Source organism: Thunnus maccoyii, chromosome 12, assembly GCF_910596095.1.
Source record: "Thunnus maccoyii chromosome 12, fThuMac1.1, whole genome shotgun sequence".
In the NCBI taxonomy this organism is placed as follows: Eukaryota; Metazoa; Chordata; class Actinopteri; order Scombriformes; family Scombridae; genus Thunnus; species Thunnus maccoyii.
The window spans coordinates 21,679,302-21,700,066 of NC_056544.1; the positions used below are offsets into that span (position 1 = coordinate 21,679,302).

Sequence of the window (20,765 nt, forward strand, 5' to 3'; positions counted from 1 at the left end):
CACAGGAAGTCTTGGGTAATTGGCAGTTTTCTTAGGTTTTAATATAGATTAGAAGTTGGTCTAAAGATACATTTGAATATTTTTCTTAGCTTTTTTGTTAGTGTAGCTCGACACAGTGAACTGGTCAGGTGAAGAACCACAGGTGCTTATTACTACATCAAAACGTCCAACACACTGACTCAGTGTGAGCTGTGCATTTTTTGTTCTGATGCTAAGATTAGACAAGATAAGGATGGGTCATAAATTAGCTCCAAAGTGAATACGAATGACAGACAAGCTAATTGACAACCCCAAATATTCTTAAATCAAAGAGAAAAACAAAAGGAATCATCAAAAAAAGGAAACAGACATTTATTATACAGTATTTTATGTAGTTGGAAACAGTGTTAGCCAAGTCTACATTGATTAGGAAAGGGATAGAAGGAATAAGAACATCTGACATTTAATGCTAATAATAGGCCATGGTTCAAGGATGCAGCAGAACAAGCTATAAGGATCGACCAAACTCAAAACACTTTTCCAAAAGTTAATGACCAGATCAGCTAATGAAGGTATGACCATGTTTCCATTAAAGCACTGCATTCCATTAGAGGTAACTGAGACAGCTGATGGGTGTGAGACAGGAGAGTGAGAAAGATAGAAACAGAGAAGAAGAGAGCGGCAGGGATGAGTGTGAATGTCCCTTGGCCGCTGAGATAAATGGGGGCACAGGAGAGGACTCATCTCTTCTTCATTAGTGTTCACACCGTGACGGAAGAGGAGGAGGAGGTGATGGTGAGGGTGCGTTTCCACCTTGGTTGTAAATGAGACATCTCCCCGCTCCTTCGTCTTCAAATGACGGAGAGGAGGAGGAGGAGGAGGAGGAGGAGGAGGAGGGGGAGTGATGGAGGTGTGTTTGAGTGTGTGTCTGAGGAGCGGGTGCACGAAGCGACGCAGTATGGTGTTTAAAAAAGTGTCTCAAAGAAAGAGAGAGTCCAACTGCGGAAGAGCAAGGTGACAGATGAGAAAGAGAAAGAGGGAGGTGCGAGGCATCTGTCATTAGAGCCCAGCGTGCCTCCTATTGAACAATGATGGGAGATGCAGGTTGGGGAGGGGGGGAGGGTGACAGATCGCAACCCTCGAAGGGAATTGGGCTCCCAGCATGCAGCAGGAGTGGCGGGGCGGCAGGCAGCAGTAATCCGGATCATTAGCCGCACAGCAGCCTGCTCTTCGGCACACAGGCAGATATTAATTGGAAAGATAAGCTGAGATGAGCTCAAAGAGTCCTGCGCTCTGTCGTATAGTTCTGTTATCTCTTGTACTCTTGGGCAACTGGCGGAAACATTTACAGGACGGGTGTGTGAGTGTTACAGCATGTCTCAATCGTGTACGTGCATACCGGCATGCTCTGATATTAGGAGCAGACGCAAGATAAGAAAAAAAGATTCACATTTTCAGGATCAGTTTTAAGTAGCAATGTTTTTCATTTGTCTTTGTCTCTCGCACACACAGATACACAGACCAGGCGCTTGAGACCGGTTCTTTTCCATTCTGTGTTCTGTCGAGAGGAACCTATTATCTAAGAACAAAGACAAACTACACAGTGGTGGGACAGTGCTGATGTGACGACACCACAAGACTTCCTGTTCCTCCGAGAGAGCCCAAAAAAGGCTGTAGGATGTGGCCCTGCAGGGAATCCTGGGAAAAAACTTTTTTTCTCTCTCTCTGGTGTAACAAATGACTGCAGCTGTGCTTTCAGAGAAGGATAAGGGAGGAAGAGTGAGAGAAGAAGAGCGGGCCGAACAAAAAGAGAGGGCTTTTTGTCTGTTGGTCACGGCGAAGTACTGGGATCATCCATTTGAACGGCCCTAATATCTGATAAAAGCTCAGTCACGCAGCTCCTAATGCCCCGGCCCTCGCAGAGTGGTATCACAATGGAGCGGTGGTGCAGTGAAGGAATGTGCGAGCTTGAGAGTGAGTGAGTCAGAGACAGTGAGAATCATCAAATATATGTGAATGTGTATTTCTTGCCACTGGATTTGCTACGCAGAATCTTCAGTCTTTTAACCACCCAGACTCTTTTTGAACAGCAAAGAGCGATATGCAAAAAACTCACACTTCCCATTTTTAACCATTGCTCACTGTTGCTTTTGCAATTTGAAATGTCTCAGCAGTAGCTAATTGACGTTAACTACATAATACATTTGAATTAAGGCCAAAATGAAATTTTCAGCTTTTGTCTAGTTAAGCCGGTGTCTGCACTCTGTCTGTGCTGGTAGATGAAAAAAAGCCCCGCTCTAGCATCCCTCCATGTCCAGCAGAATACTGTGTGTTTCTGCAGCTCAACAAGACCAACAGAGTGGTGACTCTTTACTGGTAAAATGATGCCCATCTCCCAGTTAACCTTCTATATGTACCATATCACATCATTATCAATATCGTAACCATATCAACTTATCAGGAACTCCAGTGTTTGGAGCTTGTAAAAAGTAAGTAGGGTCCACCTTATTATTTTAATTTGTCAGCTACAAATTTAATAATTTATGATTACATTTGTATAATTCATCATTTAATGCTGCTCTGATTTAATTTTCTTGTCGTGCTGACTAATTTTGAACTTTAATCACTCTACAAATCAAACCTGAAGTGCCTTCTCTGTCAACAAAAGGCGATTACAAATCTCAGCTGAATATTTGGTTTTTAGGTATTTATAAATTAAGTTGCTTGAACCTAAATAAATTTGATAAGGAAATCAGATTCAGAAAGAAGATTAGACACTGGATTCAGATTCTATAGTGAGAAGAGACACAGGACATACATAATGACTATGGATGTTTGTTAACAGTGCAGATGAGTATTTCTTCTGTACTGTAGACACTGTATATACGACTGTAAGCGCTGTGAGTGAATAAAGTGTCTGCAAGTGTCGGTACGTGTGTGCATCTGTCAGTGAGAGGGAAAGAGAACGTGTGTGATTGAGTGTAAAAGACTATAAACAAATGTGTGTAAGAGCGCGCGTGTGAGCATTTGTGGAACATCAGTTTTTCTGAGCCTTTTCTCAAGCTCCTCTGAGCCTCCACGAGTGTGTGTGTGTGTGTGTGTGTTTGTCTAGGTCGCAGCCGCTGAGTATGTGTGTGTGTGATTGCAAGTGTTTGTCTGAGACAGAGTAAGAGAACAAGGGAGAGAGAGAGAGTGGGTGATGAGAGATGGCAGAGAGCGAAGAGACAGACTGAGGCAGAGGTGTTATGGTAGTAGCAGTATATCGAGTCTGCTATCTAGCCCGTGGGCTACACAACTTCCCAGTCATCCGATGTTCCACCATCCCCTGAGCTCAGAATCCGCTACGTGCAGTACAGGCACATTTGTTTCAACTCACCATTGACCCCGCTAGCTCCTCGTCTCTCCAAAAGTGTCTTAAATAAGCCGCAGGGGTGTGTGCCAGACAAACAAACAAACATGCAAAGACGCCCATTATGTATCTGCCGCTCTCTCTGCCTCCCCAGGGAGACTGAGGAGCCCACACTCATTGTTGCCTGACACAGGCAAAGACAGTTAGAGGGAGGTAGAAGGAAGGCAAGAGAAAGCTGTATGAAGAGTGAGAGGGAGAGATGATAGTATGCGTGAGTATGCCTTTATCTATCAGAAACAGAAATGTGGCTACAGGGTCTAGCCTACCCTGTATGATGACCCTTCTCCTTCACACTGAAGTTCTCCCTTCATACTTTTTTTCCCCCTAAACTCCATTTTTCCCCTCACATGCCCTCTTTTCCCATTCAGAAACTGCACTTTTACCTCTCTGGCTGTCTGAATACTAAGCATCCAGATATCTGGAGGCATTGCTAGAGGGAAGCGCCTCTAGGAACGGAGGTGACGTTGCACAGTTGAACAGAGGATCCCTCCGAAATTGCCTAAATTTCTACCACCCTTGGTGAAAGGTTTGGATTGAATATGCCCTCATACTCTCTGTAAGAAAAGAACATATTGTTTTCATAATTCTTTCTTGATATTGTTCGTCAAAAGCCTTTTACGGTATATTTCAAAAGAAACCAGTATTCCATGTTAAGGGTGTTTTGAGCCCAGAGCACCAACAGAATTAGTGCTAAAAAGCCAATTCTTGTTGAGAGTGAGCAGAATATAAATGCCTGGATTGTATTGCAAACAGAAAACTGTGGTACACACATTTGAACACTGTCCATCTTGGTTTCTCTCAAGCTCACCTCTCCCTTATCAAAAGAAAGCCACACATTAGCACAATCTCCTCCTCTTCCACCAGTTCACTTTCTCTCATCCCGGCTTCACAGGCTGGACAGGACACAAGACAAAAATTTTGCTTTCCTCTTTTCCTCTCTCCAACACCACCTCTCCTCTCTGTCGCACATCACACAATATTTCATGCTACCTCCCTCCCTCACTCTCTTCTCGCATTAAATGATACTGTTTATACACACGCAGCATCTATCATCCCATTTCACACTTCCCCCGGCTTGTTTATCTGCCTTGGGGTGCTGGGGAGACATGAAGGCACACTCCCTTCTTCTTTCTCCCTCTCATCCCCCTTTGCCTTCCTTTCCTTCTCTTCTTCCCTCCAACCACTGCTGGCTGCTTGTGGCCATTGATATACGAGGGCTTATTAAACCCTGGCGGTCCTGTTTGATCTACGCTGAGGGAGTTTGGGTGGTGGTGGGGAAGTGTAGTAAAGACACAAGTCATTTACTCCAGTACTTGTTGTCTTATTCTCCCGGGTCTGGTGAAGATCCTGCTCAAGGCGGCTTCTGCCAACTGCTCGCTCTCACTGCGCGCTTTACCTTCTGTACCCGTTTGTGTTTGGTAATAAATGTTTGTGAGTGCCGCGTTGGGGTTGACAAAAACAAATACTGCTGTGGCATCGGAGTTTCCCAAAGAGTGCAGTTTGGGGATTTGAGTCGATCAATGACAGCCTGCCTGTAGCCGCCACCTCGGAATTCAATATGTTTTTATGCACGCAAGAAACCAGCTCACTGGGAGAAATCAGGACATCATAGTCTTGTTACTGTGCGTATTATATGCACCAGGTTGGTCAGTTATTAGATTCCTTTCCCATCCCCTACCACATTTTTGAACCAAAGATGGCATATTTTAAGTGAATTTGTGACACAGTAGGATGCTGCAGCCTGAAGAGGTTTTTTTTCGGCCAGAGCATTTGGAGCGACGGTTCAGTGAGAGGACAGGCTCTGTAGTGAGAAACTGTTTTTTTTTCCATTTTGTGTGAGCAATTTGTATGACATTTTCTACAAATACTCTAATGTTCATCTCTGGAAATCAACTCATTCAGACTTATTTTTTCAATGCCGGTTATAGTCCGACTTAATTATTTTAGGTACAGTACAAGCATGCACCACTATGAGTAATGATCCTTCCTTTAATCCCTGTCACAGCAACACCTTCCTAATCTAAAGTCTTCGTTGTGCATATGCACACATGTAAAAACCCTGGTAGAAAACTGTAAAAAAAAAAAAAGGGTTCTCCAGCAATATTGCCTCATTAACCAGGTTTGTGGTAACCCCTTACCCTAGTTAAGGAATCCAGGAGGCTTGTTCAGAAATAAATAGGGTTAGTGCAGAAAGCCGCTAATAACCAGGTTGCTTTAGTGCAGGTAAACAGCCTGTGAGTGAAGCCTGATTAATCCAAACGATTAAGTTTAAAGATGGGAGGGTGCTACATAGTTTAAGGAGGGGGAGTACACAGAGAAAGACAAATCTTGAGTGCGACTGATCCAACCTAGTGTGTCTGGCAGGTGCAGGGAGAGTGTTGTGCAGTGATGGGCTTTAAGCATCTCCTTTGAAGTCAAGTGTATCTTGGCTGCCCAATATACTCTCTTTCGCACCTCCCTCCTCTTCTCAGAGAGAAGGAGTGGGGGATTACTGGGGGAGGGGGGGCTTTAGGGACATTTAAAGCAGCATTTCAAGGGAATCAGGCCTGCTTTAGACTCCCTAGGCCCTGTGACCAGGCACTCGTCTCCCTCTTAACTCCAGCCGCACTAATCAATCTCCTCTGCTCTCTTCACAGTAGAGAAAGATGGGGAGAGGGAGAGAGACACAGAGAAGCAGAGAGTGAGTGAGAGAAAAAAAAAAAGCTGAGAAGAGAGAGGGAAGAGAAAGAAATAGGTGAAAAGTCTGGGATTTGGTTTCGGACATGAAGCGCTTGCTCTCTCCCCCTCTGTGGTCGCTGTGGGCCCAGCTACTGAATATGCATGTCCCGGGTAGTAGAGGAGCCCAGAGCAATCGCAGGCTCTCATTCTTCCTGCAGTGAAGTTTACTCCAGACCATCCAAAGAGCCGGGCCTCTGTGTTAGTGCTGTTTGACGAGTGCATAGGGCCTCCACTTAGAAAGCCAAGAGTCTTGTATAAGCATTGTAAAGGGATCTGCGCTGGGCCCTGCTGACTGGTGAAATGGCAAAGCTGGATCTCTGATGTCACTGTCAACTGATAAGGGACTTATCAGGACAAGCTGCAATGACTTTTAGAAGCGGCCATATTAAAGGGTAAGTGGCAGTGAAAACAACAACAATTTGGCTTGCCGCTGCCATTTTGGAAACACTAAATGGGCAGTGTGGTTAGAGCCTGGGGATATGTAATAAACTTAAATAGTTTGTCAGAAAAATGAAAATGTGACGTGTGCAAATACATAACAGGCTCAGGCCAATTCAGTTTTAATTCAACAAATTCAGGAGAGGCTTTTATTCAGTTTATTGGTTGGTGTTGTAAATATATCACTTGAGAATAACTGTCTGTCCTTAATCAATTAATTTAAGTTTGACTTATTGTGTGTGTGTGTGTGTGTGTGTGTCTTACATAATTAGCAGCGCCGTCTGTCCCTTCGTATCGGAGTACGGCCAGGACAAAGCAGAGATACTCCTGCTGACTGGTCAGGGGCTTGTTGTAGAAACCGTTGTACCGCTTCTCATCGCCAAGGGTGAAGGTGGTCGGCAGTGAAGCCAACTTGGCGGCAATGTAAGGCTTCGAGGAATCAAGGTGGCGGCGCCGCCTCAGGACAGGGCCCTCACTTGACTTTAGCAGCTGTGGAAAACATAGAAGGCAAAGGTTAAGGTCAAGTTTGGCAACACAGAGGAAAGGTAAGAGTTAATAATAAAGAGACTCAATTTACTGCATCACACTGTCACATGGAGGTGAAAGCCAACGATGAATGAGACTTGGCAAAAAAAACAAAAAAAAAATTAAATTATGTGTAACAGAACAACTGAACGCCCTAACTCCTAAAATCTAAAAAATTCCACACAGCTAAAATGCCCTTTGCTCAGTGATATAACTTTGCAAACAATGCAGCCAAGCTACGAAGTGAGCAATTAGCGCTTGCTCCAGCACACAATCTCAGCATGACTGCCAGCCTGGTTAATAAATGAGCAGGAGCATACAGCACTGCGGCATTGTTTTCAGCAGCATTTTGTTTTCTGTCAGTGATGTCTCATGTGCTGCTCCAGATGTAGCTTTATTAAATCATTATGTCGGAGGGAGGAGACAATGGCCTGCTCAGTGTTTAATGACTCAAGGAGTCCCATCTCTTTCTCTCTCTTGGTCTCCTCTGTTATTTCTACAGGGAGCTTGAACAATAGCGATCCAAACCAGTGAGCTTCGCAGTTTACTTAAAAATGATGCTATTAATATTCAGGCATGTCATTTAGCTTAAATTCCCTAGTGGACAAGGAAGACCTTTATTCAATAGAATAATAAAACAGTCATAAATCTTTATCCTCATTTGAATACCTTATGTAAAACTTTGTCTGGAGTTGCCAAACTCTAAGACTATAAAGAAAAATATGGAGGTAGAACAGTAATTTCTAACTACTATTTTGAAAAGTAAAAATAAACTTGCTTAACATCTACATCAATGGTTATATACCATTAAGATTATTCTCTGTTCACTGTTGGATTCAGCAGATGGGAATTGTCTGCAGAGCTGACATCCAATCAGGATACTCCCCACCTGCAAGAGTGAGTCATTTGAAATCTCTCTACCCTGCACCTCCCCTCCCTGTGCCCAGGAGGGTAGAGCTAATTAGCTACAACCAGTGACTTCCTACCCTGTTGGAACAGGAGAGGCTATTGGTGGCCTCTGACCTGGCACATTAGCCAATCAGCCACCGGCTGGCACTCACCTCATCCAGGTCCATCTCGTCTGGATTCTTCCACCGGCGCGTTGACTGGGACACCGGCACCACCACGATGTAGTACCACCTGCCAAGAAAAATAAAGCCTGTGTTAAGACTGAGTAACTGAAGCACATACATGCTGAGATCAAAGTGGGCCAAGCACATTAATAACACAGTGAAAACATTTAGAAAGACATACTTTCACTGTGAGGCTTGCTGGGCTGAATTCAAAACTTGAGCGCTACACAAGCGGGTCCAACCAAGGTCGAACACCAGCAGATTGGCACTGCATTCTCCAATTAATGGCTAATCACTAAGAACATCTGCCATGTAGATTGGAACAAACACTGTCCCAGTGAGAGGAGCCCTCAGCTAATAGAGATCCCCATAGGAATCCTTAGGTTAATAAGACCAGCTATGTTACTACTTGTGTGTGTGTGTTTTTATTGCTATTATAATAAAAACCAAAGTAGAAGGAACAGAAAGACATTAGAAAGACATTTAGGAGTTTGGGGTCAAACTAAGGAGTTAAGTAATAAATAGAGGAAAACACTTGTGAGTACACAATGTACAAACATCTGTGTCTGTGTTTATTTATGTTCTGGCTCTTTCTTGCTGTCTCTCTCGTTTTCTCCCCCAGTCTGTCTTCTCTCAGCTCAAAGTTTTTCACCCACTGCGGCATTCAACCACTTGTAAAATCAGCTGCTGCTGACAGTGAAAGCAGCTGCTTCTCTCCCCTTCTCTCCAGGCCTCGACTCTGTGATTCAACAGTCAGTCAAGCCTCAAAGTGGGAGAAGACATGTATAACAAGACTCCTCTTCCTTCCTCACCACACACACACACACACACACACACGCACACAGACACACACACACACACCCCTCCACTTTCCAATCCCCAATCACCTGCGCTCTTTGCCTGTCAATCTGTGCCAGAGCTTGGCCAGCCCTGACAGCCCTGTAATCTTTTTACCAATCAACCCTGTGCACTCCCCCTACTCAGATGTGTCCTACATGTGTGTGTGTGTTTTAGGCTTTACTCATCAGGGTCAGGCACAAGTCTGCTCTTAACAATTTGAGTCAAAAGATAATACAGCTAGACAAGATGTTAAAAGTTGCAATTATCATCAGCTGCTGTGCCATAAAGTTGGCTGAGAGACCAAAAGTAGCAGTTTTAAGTTTTAAAATAAGTTTAGTATTGATCAGATACAAACATGCCACTAGTGCTGCTGTTGCTATTGGAAATTTTCAGAGCTGCAGATGAATTAGCTCCAACATACAAAAGTTTTTTGACTGCTGTTAAGGGGCCACTTCCACAAAAAAGCCACAAAATGCACCAATTTCAAGTATAAATTCCTCTGTTCTCCTCTTTTCTTCATTTACTCACAGTATTGCTGTAAATGTTTTTGTTTTTTGTAGTTTTCATTCATTTGATCTCTCCATAAAAAGAGATTATAAATGTACTCATTCCTGTAAATGGTGAAATGATTCAAGCCTAACTTGTATGTTTCCATATTCTTAGTGTCACAGTGTGGTTTTTGAGAAATAAATAAATAAAGTCCAATACTATGTGATGATATATATAGATAACATATACCATAATATAGCCCTACAAAGCTAGCCTGAAAAGGTTACACAAAACACTTTGATAATCCCTAATGGAAAGCTTGGTCATTGCAGCAGCCAAGAATAAAATATAAATGAAGGTACATTATTGCCTATGCTACTGCAGGAAAACAGAGTCTACTGGCTAAGAACAATAATCATCTATTGGAGGATTCATACCTAGAATCAGAGCTAGTCTTTGTGTTCTGTACAGTGTGTATCAGTACTGACCTGACACGTGTGGTGGTCTGGACCTTGGGCAGGTTGATGGTCATTTTGCCACCCTGAGCCTGATGTGTGCTGTAAATGGGCCTGGTCTTGATCAGGTCAGGGGCAGTGCGGATGGACACCTGCTGCTGCAGACCTCCTGCAATGTTGCCTCTGCTTGTCAGCACAAAAGAGTAGTCTGTGTCTGGCTGCAGCTGCGTGATCAGCTTCCTCTTCAGGTTTCCTTGCACCTCCACACTTTGCTGGTTATACAAGATCTGTAGGCACACAAGGGAAAACTTGTAGTTACAGTTAAAGTTACTATACATAAAAAAACGTATATCCTTCAGACAAATGCTCTCTCTCTCACACACAAGAGCACACACATGGACAAAAGAAGTATGGTCCTAAGGGAGGCGCCCATCTCATCTGACACCTCGGCTCATGTGCTTCAGTGTCACACTTGCCCATTGGTGCATATCGAATAGTTTTTTTACACTTCAAATTGTCTTTGCTCCATTACCACGGGGTGGGAATTGATGTAATATAATTTTGACAGATTATTATACCTCATAAATGAGCATGAATCTGGCTTTTCATATATTTCCAGTGCAAAAAGTCACTGCATCACACCCTGGAGAAAGTATTACAGGGCTAATAGTGTTGCCCTGCAATACAAGTACATTACAAATATACTGTATGTACATTGTGTTGAAGTAACAATAAAGCTTTCCAGTGGAAAAAAAATCTTGTTATCACTGTTGTTTCGTATTTTTTTAAGTTAAAGAATAGATATTTTACAATGCCTTATTGCAATCAATATTATCCAAGTATAATAGTTACTAGTATTACAAAGTATTAGAGCTCATACAACCACTGAAAAACACTAAAGTGTTCATGGGGAATTTTTTTGATTTGATTGAGTAACTGGACTGGGAATTTTTCAGGACTGCTGAGTCAACTTCCTGCTTGGCTGGCACTTACCTTGAAAGGCACTTGGGATTTGTAGTTCGGTGGTAAATCCCAGGTGAGGAGGACAGATGTTTTCATGACAGCTTTGACACCAAAGTTTAGGGTGGGAAAATCTAGGGTGGGAAAAATCCTTCCATTAACATCTCAAGTAATCATGACATCTTGTACAACACAAAATGTAATCTCTGTGCGTAATTCAATTTCACACAACTGTACAGCGAGTAACCCCCCTCAGTAAACAATGTGAACATATTGCACAGTGATACCTTATGACCAAACTTGACAAGCCACAGGGGGCTTCAAAGAACATCAACAATCTCATTCACGCTTGTTTACAGATCACATAAAAATAGCCTTCATCTCCCTAAGCCTGTTCCATTTATTACACCACGTTCACAACAACTACGTACACAACAGGCAGAGATCTCTGTGATTACCAGAAATGTATATAGCAGTGGGAGTGGCGCCATGTTTCTTAAAATAGGTATCACGCACAACCGGTTATAAATAAGAAATCTTATATTTATAAGATTATAAAATGCATGAGGAGGTACATTCTGGGTACGATTTAGATTTGTGTGTAATGGGAGGGAGGATGAGGAGGCATGGTAATGTGACTGTAGCGTGTAATGAGATTAGTACTCTATAAATCAATAAACACAGCGCTGTACTGTACTGAGTGGTAGATGAGAAAGACATGGCACTGATAAAGACATAAAAAGAGACAGTTATAGAGAGTTCAAAACAGAAGCAGGTGATACGGTGTTCACGCATGTGCTCACGTATGTTGTGGGTAAGGTTGTGTGTGTGTGTGTGTAGGTGTGTGTTAGTGTGTAATGTATCTGTGTAAGCCTAAAGGTGCCCATGTTTACATGTTCGTGTATTAAACCCTGATATAGTGTTTTCAAATCAAACACATCCAATATGTTTTTGTATAAATGTCAGCCATGTGTCCTATCAGTTATCCTACCATTTGACATGGTCCTGCTCTGGATGCTGGGGCTGAGGGGTCCCCCGCCCTTGCTGGTGAAGGCCTGCACCCTGATGTCATAGGTGGTGTCAGGATTAAGGCCCTGGATAGTCATGTGCGTATCGGATGTGCGGTTGGTGCTGTTCTGTTGACTGTTGATGTCCCTGTACACCACCACGTAGTAAACGATCTTGCCGTTCCTTTCGGGCAGCTGCGGGGGCTCCCAAGTTAGCTGGGTGCTGGATTGGGTCAGTCCTGTGACTTGCAGGTTGAAGGGGAAGCCTGAGGGCACGTCTTCCGGGGTGCTGATCTCCTTTACGTAGGCCTCACCGATGCCTGCACGGTTACGGGCACTAAGGCGGAAGACGTAGGTGGCGCCTTTGTGCAACCCGGTGACAGTGTAGTGGTCGTCGGTCTTCCTCAGCTCGCGTGAGGTGTAGTTGTCGTCATCGGTACGCTTGTACTGCAGCTGATAGCCCATCAGCTCACCCACCATTTCCTTTGGCGGCTGCCATTGTATCAGCGCTGTGTTCCCCATCGTGGTGCTGATCATCATAGTAGGCTTGCCCGGCACTGAAAAAAAGATTGAAGTAGAGAGAAAAAGCATAAGTTGTGATGTAATTCTTCTAAATATGCGGGATCTGTTTCTAGCAATCCTGGGTGTTGAAGCTAACACATACTCTTGAATGCAGAAGACAAGGGTTATCAGTTTCAAGCCTTAAAGATGATAACACGGTGTTCCGTTTAAACAGATAGCACGAATCCTATGTTTTACATGATAAACCTGATAAAACTGACTCTCACCTGCTCCAGTTGTGGTGATGACTTTAGCTTTACTACGAGCTCCATCTCCTTTTGTGGTGTATGCTGCTACAGTAACAGAGTAGGTGGTTTCAGACTGCAGTCCGCTAATGACGGCCTCCTGCAAAATGGAAAGATTATGAGGTCACAGGTTAAAAGGAATCAGAAAGTCTGAGCGATACTGCCTCAGGGCAAAAATAAAACAAAGAAAAACAACCCCACGAACACCTCTCACACAAGCTCCTACACCCTCAAAAAACACACAAAGCCAAAAGAAAATTAAAAAAAAATTAAATTAAACACCCTTCTCCATCCACTTGTAGCTTCTTGATCAATTTGCCTATAACAGGAAACAAAAAATTTGAAGCATTTAACAGAAAAAAAAGTTTTGAAGGCACACAAACGGGACCAGGAACTTTTCTTAGTCAAGAAAAACTCCTGCGCCCAATTGTAAGGCACACGCTGAACCCATTAAACCAACAAACCAAACAAATGAACCAGAACATCACCAGTGTGTCAGTGTTCATGTCTGCTGCATGGATAAGCATGAGATTATACCCAGAGGAACTTAGGGTCATCATGAATCTGCAGATATTACACATTACATATTTACGTATTCATTCTTGGATAAAACTTTAATGTTTGTTATCTAATAAAATTAGATTCTTGGTTTCTTATTGTCCTCTGGATTCCCATGTTAGTTGGGCTGAATTTTAAATGTTCTCTACACAAAAACACAGACACACTAATGTGATTGAATAAATCAGTAACTGAACAGTCAGGAACAAACAGACAGAAAAACAGCAACAATTGAATACGCTGTTATTGGTAACCTGCTGCAGTACTGGCACTCACTTCACCAGACTGCATCAGTCTGAGTAAAAACACACCCACACACGCTGAAATTAAACTCTCTGAGCTTGAACAAAGCCCGTACGTAAACAGACATACACACACTTGAATGCAAATACTCACCTAAGTATATATACTGTATAGACACATACATGGAGGTATGCATGCACGTACAGACACACCGTAAATGTGCATATGTAAAACGCACACAATGATACACGCAGACATGAGCACACACTCGATACCAAGAACAAATTAATGCCTGCGGCTTGAGCACACATGCTGGAGTTGTCTGTTTCTGATTGGGGCCACAGAGAGGACGAATACACCAATGCCTACAAGCCTTCCTGCCGGAACTCCTTGCAAACTTCTCATACTCTTGGAATATTATACAGATTCGCCCTATTGCTGTTTCTCTAACTAATGAAGTTTTAATTTCCTAACCATAGAAGAACATTTAACAGTCTATATAGGCCAGCTCTGTTTGACAATGCTTTTTACTGCCCCTCTCTTTAAGGGACATTTGGTGCTCCCGTACTAGCCTTTAAGAGAGATGGGGGAAAAAATGCTAAATTACTGTATCATAAAACCGTTTTAACTTTATGGAGGAAGTCTCATTACTTTAATCATACAAAATGGCTTTAACAGTCTCAGCAGTGGCAGCCGCAGAGATCTTTTTTCCCCCTATTCTAGCAAGGTCGAATTGGGTCTAGTAACACTTTTGAAACTCAGCAGAAAATAGAAAAAGCAAGGCTTCAAAGTTTCCTTCTGAGCAAATGCTTAGAGCAGCACCAAAGGGCATTACAGAGATTATCAAGTCGACTAGTTATAGAAATGGATTCTTCCCTACAAGTCTCCCTATACCACTGTCCTCACTCTGGTAAAAAAAAAAATGCCAGGGGTAAAATGGGCAGCATTGTAAAAACAAATATATATATATATGTACACATTTCATATTTTTTTCCTAAAGCACAGCATTTGATGTATTCGTTTTTTTTGCATTACAAGATTCCATGAAAATTTAAACTGTTTTTTGTGAACAAGCCATGGGTCAACAAGACATGCTAATGTTTTTGCTGTTGACATCTGTCTGCGGCCAGTCACACTACATTAGTTACCTGGCACACAGACCACAATCGTCTAAACATGACTGCTAAAGAAATAATAAAGATGTGTGAACAGATGTCTTCCTCTGACAGCGTCTAGCTCTGTGTCTGTCAGGTGTTAATCAACATATTAAGAGGAGAGGTAGAGGAGGCAAGCCTGACTCATGCCATGTGGGTGTAGCTGGAGGAATCTGGCCATGTGTGCTGCTGTTTAACTGAGCGTTATCACATAAATAAAATGATCTATGCACATCGTGCTGCCTCATTTACAAAGTAAAAAACAAAACAAAAAAAAACGTCCAGTTTTGATACGTAAACAGATTAACAAAAAAACTCAGCATTCATCATCCAGTGGCCACTGGATTGATGAAGGAGTTTGAAACCTATGTTTTTTGTCAGAGGAAACACTAAAATTGCTCAAATTAATTCTTTGATTCTTTCTTTTAAAGGCTATAAACCTTTCTTAAACAATTTCTTTGCCCTTGTTTGAATGCTGAAAACACTGTTTGTTATTCTGGCAGATTTCTATTGAATTTCCAACTAGAAACAGTAAGTGGCTCTGCATTTATGCTAGTGCAATATGACGTCTAGGAGGTAATAAGCCATAACAAAGGGCTGCATGACAGCCATGGAACAGTGAGCTGCCATCCAGGCAAATGAAAAGAACATGAAAGGCTGGTGGCAATCTTGGAGATGCGTGGTTCTGATAAAACACACAGCTCCTCCCCTCAGATAGACATGTCATCTGGAACAGTGGGGGAGACAGCAGGTTAGGCGAGCCTGATTAATGTCAGCATCACGCTGGGAAAGTGACACATAACCTTTGACTGCATTGTACGCTCAATGACGGGGGGGAGCACTGCATGCTCAGTGCGGTAAGTGCCTCAGATCACTCGCGAATGCCCAACTGTTACTATGAGTTTGTCTTATGGTAAAATGTTGAAGTATTAGACTAGTACACAATCATCAGTGGGAATAATCTTCATGCTTCGTGGTTGTAGTAGCACACACACATAAATATAAAACCCAGGGATCATTATGGCACACATCTCTTGCTGTGGTTATGATGGGGTTATGATATTTCAGAGGGATTCACACCGAGTGGATTACAGGCATGGCACACACAGAAACCAACACACACACACACACACACACACACACACACACAACTCATAATCCAAACACAACACACACAGCACCCCCAAACTGCAGAGGGGAGAAGAGTCTGCCCTGCAAGACAACCCAGCAGCACACATGAGGGTTACTCACATGCTCGGTGGACTCCTCAATATTCCACTGATGGGAGAGAAGACACAGGACACAGGGCGGGGAGAGAAATGAGTCAGAGACAACACAACAGGCATGGAAAAAAAGCGCTTGACTTTTTTTCGCTCAAAGACAGATGAATGTAGGTGTCAGGAGAGTCATGCAGTAGACAAAAAAAAAAACAAAGGGAGATTGTGATGGAAGAGAAGTAAAAAAGGGAGGACAACTTGAGTGGCATGAACAAATTGTGTAACCAAGTTGAGCAATATTTGTAAAATTCGTTATTGCTTATGATGCACTGCCTTGTGTCTCATTTGTCTATGAATCAAATAAAAACCTCTCACTTCCTCTTAATCACAGGACACCTTTATTCAGTATGATAACAATCTCACGGTGGACATCTCTGAAGCATTTCCCCTATCCTTACTGAAATGGAGGAAGGGCCTTTTATTCATTATATTTCAATATGTTTTCAAAATGTTCTCCTTGCTCGCTGTGCTTGGCCAAGTGATTCCTGGGGGAAGTGAAAGCCCATTTCGTGCCGCGGGGCTCCGTCGGTGCCGAGCGTGAAATCCTATTACCAGTGCCGCTATGCTAGCCTTGTGACATCAAACACCATCGATGCAGAACGCAACTGCTGGCGTTTACCAGCAACTTGCTCCACAGTTCAGCTACTGCAGAGGAGTTCACTGATGGGTGGCCTGGTTGACAAGGGGCAGGAGAGATGACACTGGTGGCACTGATGAGGGACAAAGTGGAGAACAGAGAGAAGGGGGGTGGGGGCTGAGGAAGTACAGTGTGTAAGGGTGGTGATAACAAGCGATTTCATTTGAACATTAGGGTACATAACTACTGCAAGAGCTGCTGCTGGACTGGGAAACACTGGGGAGGTGAGGTGGTGGAGGCTGGAAAGTGCTGAAACTGAAATATGACAGGACTAGGGAAGGAGATGAAGGAACTGATGTGGCCAGAAACTGTATTTAACCATCAAGAATTCTAGTTTATAAAATTTAGGTTCACCCAAATTACAAAAAAAATATATTTTTCCACTGACCTCTAGTGGTTGCTCTAGCCATGATAGTTTTGCCCAGGTTGTCTCTTGAATACGATGGAAGTAAATGGAATTTTGTTGGTTTTGCACATTAAAACATTCAGCAGCAATGTGACTTTTCAGTCTGTGAAGCTTATATTAGCTCAAGCAGTTATATATAATATTATTAAACCGTTAATCCAGGGAGGACCTCAACAAGAAGTAACTGCATCAATTTGTCTGATTTTCTGAATAAGCTTAGGATTGTACTTAGTGAATACCATGTAGACCACAAATATGTGTGTAGAATTTAATTTAGAAATGGACATCCCAATCACAATGTTGGTGAGAAAAATCACAATTACATATTTTTCTCAAACTATTCAGTCATACAGGCAGATATCTCTAAACTTGAGCAAATAACAGAAAATCAAACAAAGCCAGAAAGCCTCACACACTGCTGATTCATTGTACACTGGAGAAACGGTGTTCATCATCCTCCACTGACTGTTGACATATGAAAAGACGAAAGACCCAACTTCTCCGCCCTCCTCCCTGTGGATGGGTCTTTATCACCAGTTTACTGAAGCATGAGCTAGGCCTCTTATGGTCCCAGTTGCAACTGGTTGAGACACATGGTGCATCAAAAACTGCTGCCTCATGCTCCCCTGACGTAGCGGGGCACTAAAGAGTACCATTTAAGAACAGCTGCTACTTAACTCCATGAATAACAGTTTGCGACGTGCCTAATTGGTTAATTTGTTTACCGTCAACTCCACTCAGAATTTCAACAGAGCAGCGAACACATTAAGGTTCGCAAGAGTTCCTATCTCATCTTGGGCTTAATCCCTTTCTATCGCAACTGTTTTTGCTTTCTGCTTAAATCCATGGGAGAATTATAAATTATCTCCCATTTATATTTCAAATGCCAACGCAAGCTGAAAACACATCATTGCTGATAAGCGTCGTTTGTGGAAACGGAGCGGTATAATTTGCAGGCGGGTGAATGCAAATGTGATGACATGGGCTGAGATGTGTGGCTATAAAAATGGGAACGAGGGGGGGGAGCGAGTGATGTGGAAGAGAAGGAGCTGTCATGATTGATGGAGTGAAATGGGCTGAGGTGCTTCTTTTCTCTTTTTTTTTTTCAATTCCCATTCAACTCCAATCTGAGGCAGTGAAGGCCGTAGAGCCAGTGAAGCATTGCCTCGCTTGCTCGCACAAGCTTGCATGCTGAAATGCACACACAACACAAAAAACGCATGAGTGGTCAAACAAAATGAACCTGGAGAAGTAGTGCTGAATGAAGGCAAACTTGTGCAGAAAATGTATAGAACCACAGACAGTGGCTAATGCCTTCAAACTCAATCATGTCATTTTCTGTCAACTTTTATGGATGCGTATATGAAAAACATGAGCCTAGAGGTTGCTGTGAGTACATAGTGATGGAGCAGGCTTTGTGGTACAGAGTTGCCCACTCAGGTTCAGGCCACTTTCCCAACAGAAATATGGTTGGAATAAGGGTCGATAACATCACACTGTTAACATGGCCTCTGGTTTAAATTTAGCAGGGAAATGAGGGCGCTGTGTGGGCTCCTGCTTGAAAAGAAAAGAGGCGCTTAAACCGCCCACGCACAGGCAAGCTCTCCTAGCTCTCCTCCCAGCGTTACAGCTAACCCTGAGAGAGGGTGAAGAGGAGAGAAAGGGCCAGAGACAGAGAGAGAAAGAGAGACAAAGAGAAGGGGAGAGGTGATAGCGATTTTGACAGAATCTGCAATCCAATCAGTCGGTTTAGATATGTGATTGAAGTCTATGGTGAGGTTGTGGTATGTTGTGTGAGAGCCCTGGAAACTCTGGATTTTTCTTTTCTTCCTGGCAGGCTTACTCTGCATCTAATGCAGGTGAAAGGGTGGATATGGAATTGATTTCACAACACATTAAAAAAAAATCTTGAGAGAAACACTATGGGCTGTGCCAAGATAGAGGAAAATTATTTTTTTCCTTTTATTCATCACCAACTACAGGTGTGTGTTTGAGGGATTTGCATGAGTCTAGGATGAGTCATGAACTTTTCTCAGCCAGCTGGAACACCTACTACAAGGTTGATCTAAATGTGCGTGTTTGTTCATGTTATCTGCGTTGTTTTTTTCCACTTGTTGTTGGGGTATGTGAATGGAAAGATGTGTGAGAAAAGGAGGGATTGTTCTAAAACCAGTTGGGTGAATGTGGACAAGGAAACGTCGGCTGACTGTGTGGTCTTTAACGACGTCTGGGCAGGTCTTTGCAGGTTGGCTACTCAGCGCTGCTCATAGAAAACAATCTGTTGAGATGACTCAATCAAGGGTAACCAACCTGCACACAAGGTTCTGGTAATTACTCAACCGGCTTCTTGGGCAGGAAGAGTGCAAAAAGAGGCCACAAGAAGAAGGGAGGGTAGTTGGAGGGGAGGTGAGGAGGAAAACATAGAAGGAGAGGGGAAATTCCTGCCAGAAAGGGGACAGCAAGTTTGAGAGGTGTCCTGGACACCAAACTGGAGCATGAGAGCTATTCTGAGCGCCAAATAGCAGTGTTTCTTTGTGTTTATTGTGTGAACCTGGCACAAATGAGGCATGGCGGGGAGTATTGTTTGCACAACAAGTAGGGTCATGTTCAGTTCAGTTTTCATAATGCAAAACAAAGTCCCGCTGAACACGTCGACATGAAGAAAACACTTCCAGGAAGACAAGCAGCCATCATGTTTTCCTTTTCTTCCAGACCAAACGATGCTGTCCTGGCTGTCAAGCACTCTAGTACACAGTCAGATAACAATGAACTGTCAGCAGCAGCTGCCAGAAACTACTGCTGTAAAACAAAGGTGTTGGACTGTGTTTGGGAGTTGAGGGCAGACTATTTGGCCAGGTGTAGAGACGTTGCCAGGTGACATCAGCCAAGGCCTCTCTTATACACTCTTATTCTGGGCTCTGTCTGACCAAAATGAATTTAATGTTAATTTCATACGTAGAAACGGCTGTAGAGTCCCATGTGAGATGGGCCAGTTGGGTGGCTTGACAACCACACAAAAATGACTCATTATGTATTTATCACAGAATGCCCTATTACAGAGCTCAGATCCACAAGCTTCTACTTAGTACCACTTGGGATGTATAGTAGCACATCTGTCATGTCACTTACATTGGTTTATTGACCTTTCAGCATTACTAGCGGTTCATGATGACATTTGTATATATGTAGAACAATATATGTAGAACAAAAAAATTCAAATAGACTAAAAATTTTACATAGACTAAAATTTAAAATGTGCAATTATATTATCTCATATATATATATCTAAAATCCATCATTTAGGAGTCTGCACATATAGGGGATTGGTGATCTCTTGTCACTCCAAGATGTCAATGTTTCCTCCACTGTAATGACAAGTCTGAAGACAGTGGGATATTTGCCAAAGCAAATGAAGTTTAATAGCGCCACTCAAGGGAACAGCAGTGTGCACTGCCTGGGAACTGAACCAGCAACCTGCTGGCCTCCCTAAATGCTGCTGCAAAGCATTTATCAGCAAACGCTGCTAAGAGACACATGCAAGGCTGTTCGGATTTTTTGAGGTGTTCCTGCGGCCACGGAGCACTTACTTGCTCAAATTAGATGTTTTTGTTGGAGGCCATCAAGGGTGCAAGTGAATGCGTGTTCGCGCAAATGTTACTCGCGGCAAACAATCAGAGGGAGGCTCTTAAGATGGTCTCTCCTCTCCCAGAGAGCGGGAAAAAGTGAGAGTGGGGTTTCTGGTTTTAAGATATTCATGAATCTCTGAATCCCTCTTAAGGATTACAATCTCT

At 43.0% G+C, this 20,765-nt stretch overlaps 1 protein-coding gene across 4 annotated transcripts in view; it reads right to left on the reverse strand.

Annotated features, from left to right (window-relative positions):
* The window catches only part of LOC121909077 (receptor-type tyrosine-protein phosphatase F), a 186,362-nt gene that overhangs the window by 30,772 nt on the left and 134,825 nt on the right, over positions 1-20,765 (reverse strand). For 3 of the 4 annotated variants that reach the window (XM_042429464.1, XM_042429467.1, XM_042429465.1), the window contains 7 exons: positions 15,906-15,932; positions 12,682-12,799; positions 11,878-12,450; positions 10,920-11,020; positions 9,960-10,213; positions 8,131-8,209; positions 6,809-7,033 (listed from right to left, as the gene is read on the reverse strand). In XM_042429464.1, the coding sequence (XP_042285398.1) occupies positions 6,809-7,033; positions 8,131-8,209; positions 9,960-10,213; positions 10,920-11,020; positions 11,878-12,450; positions 12,682-12,799; positions 15,906-15,932 (1,377 nt within the window). The remainder of the gene's footprint in view (positions 1-6,808; positions 7,034-8,130; positions 8,210-9,959; positions 10,214-10,919; positions 11,021-11,877; positions 12,451-12,681; positions 12,800-15,905; positions 15,933-20,765) is intronic. The other variant, XM_042429468.1, reaches the window with a different exon arrangement.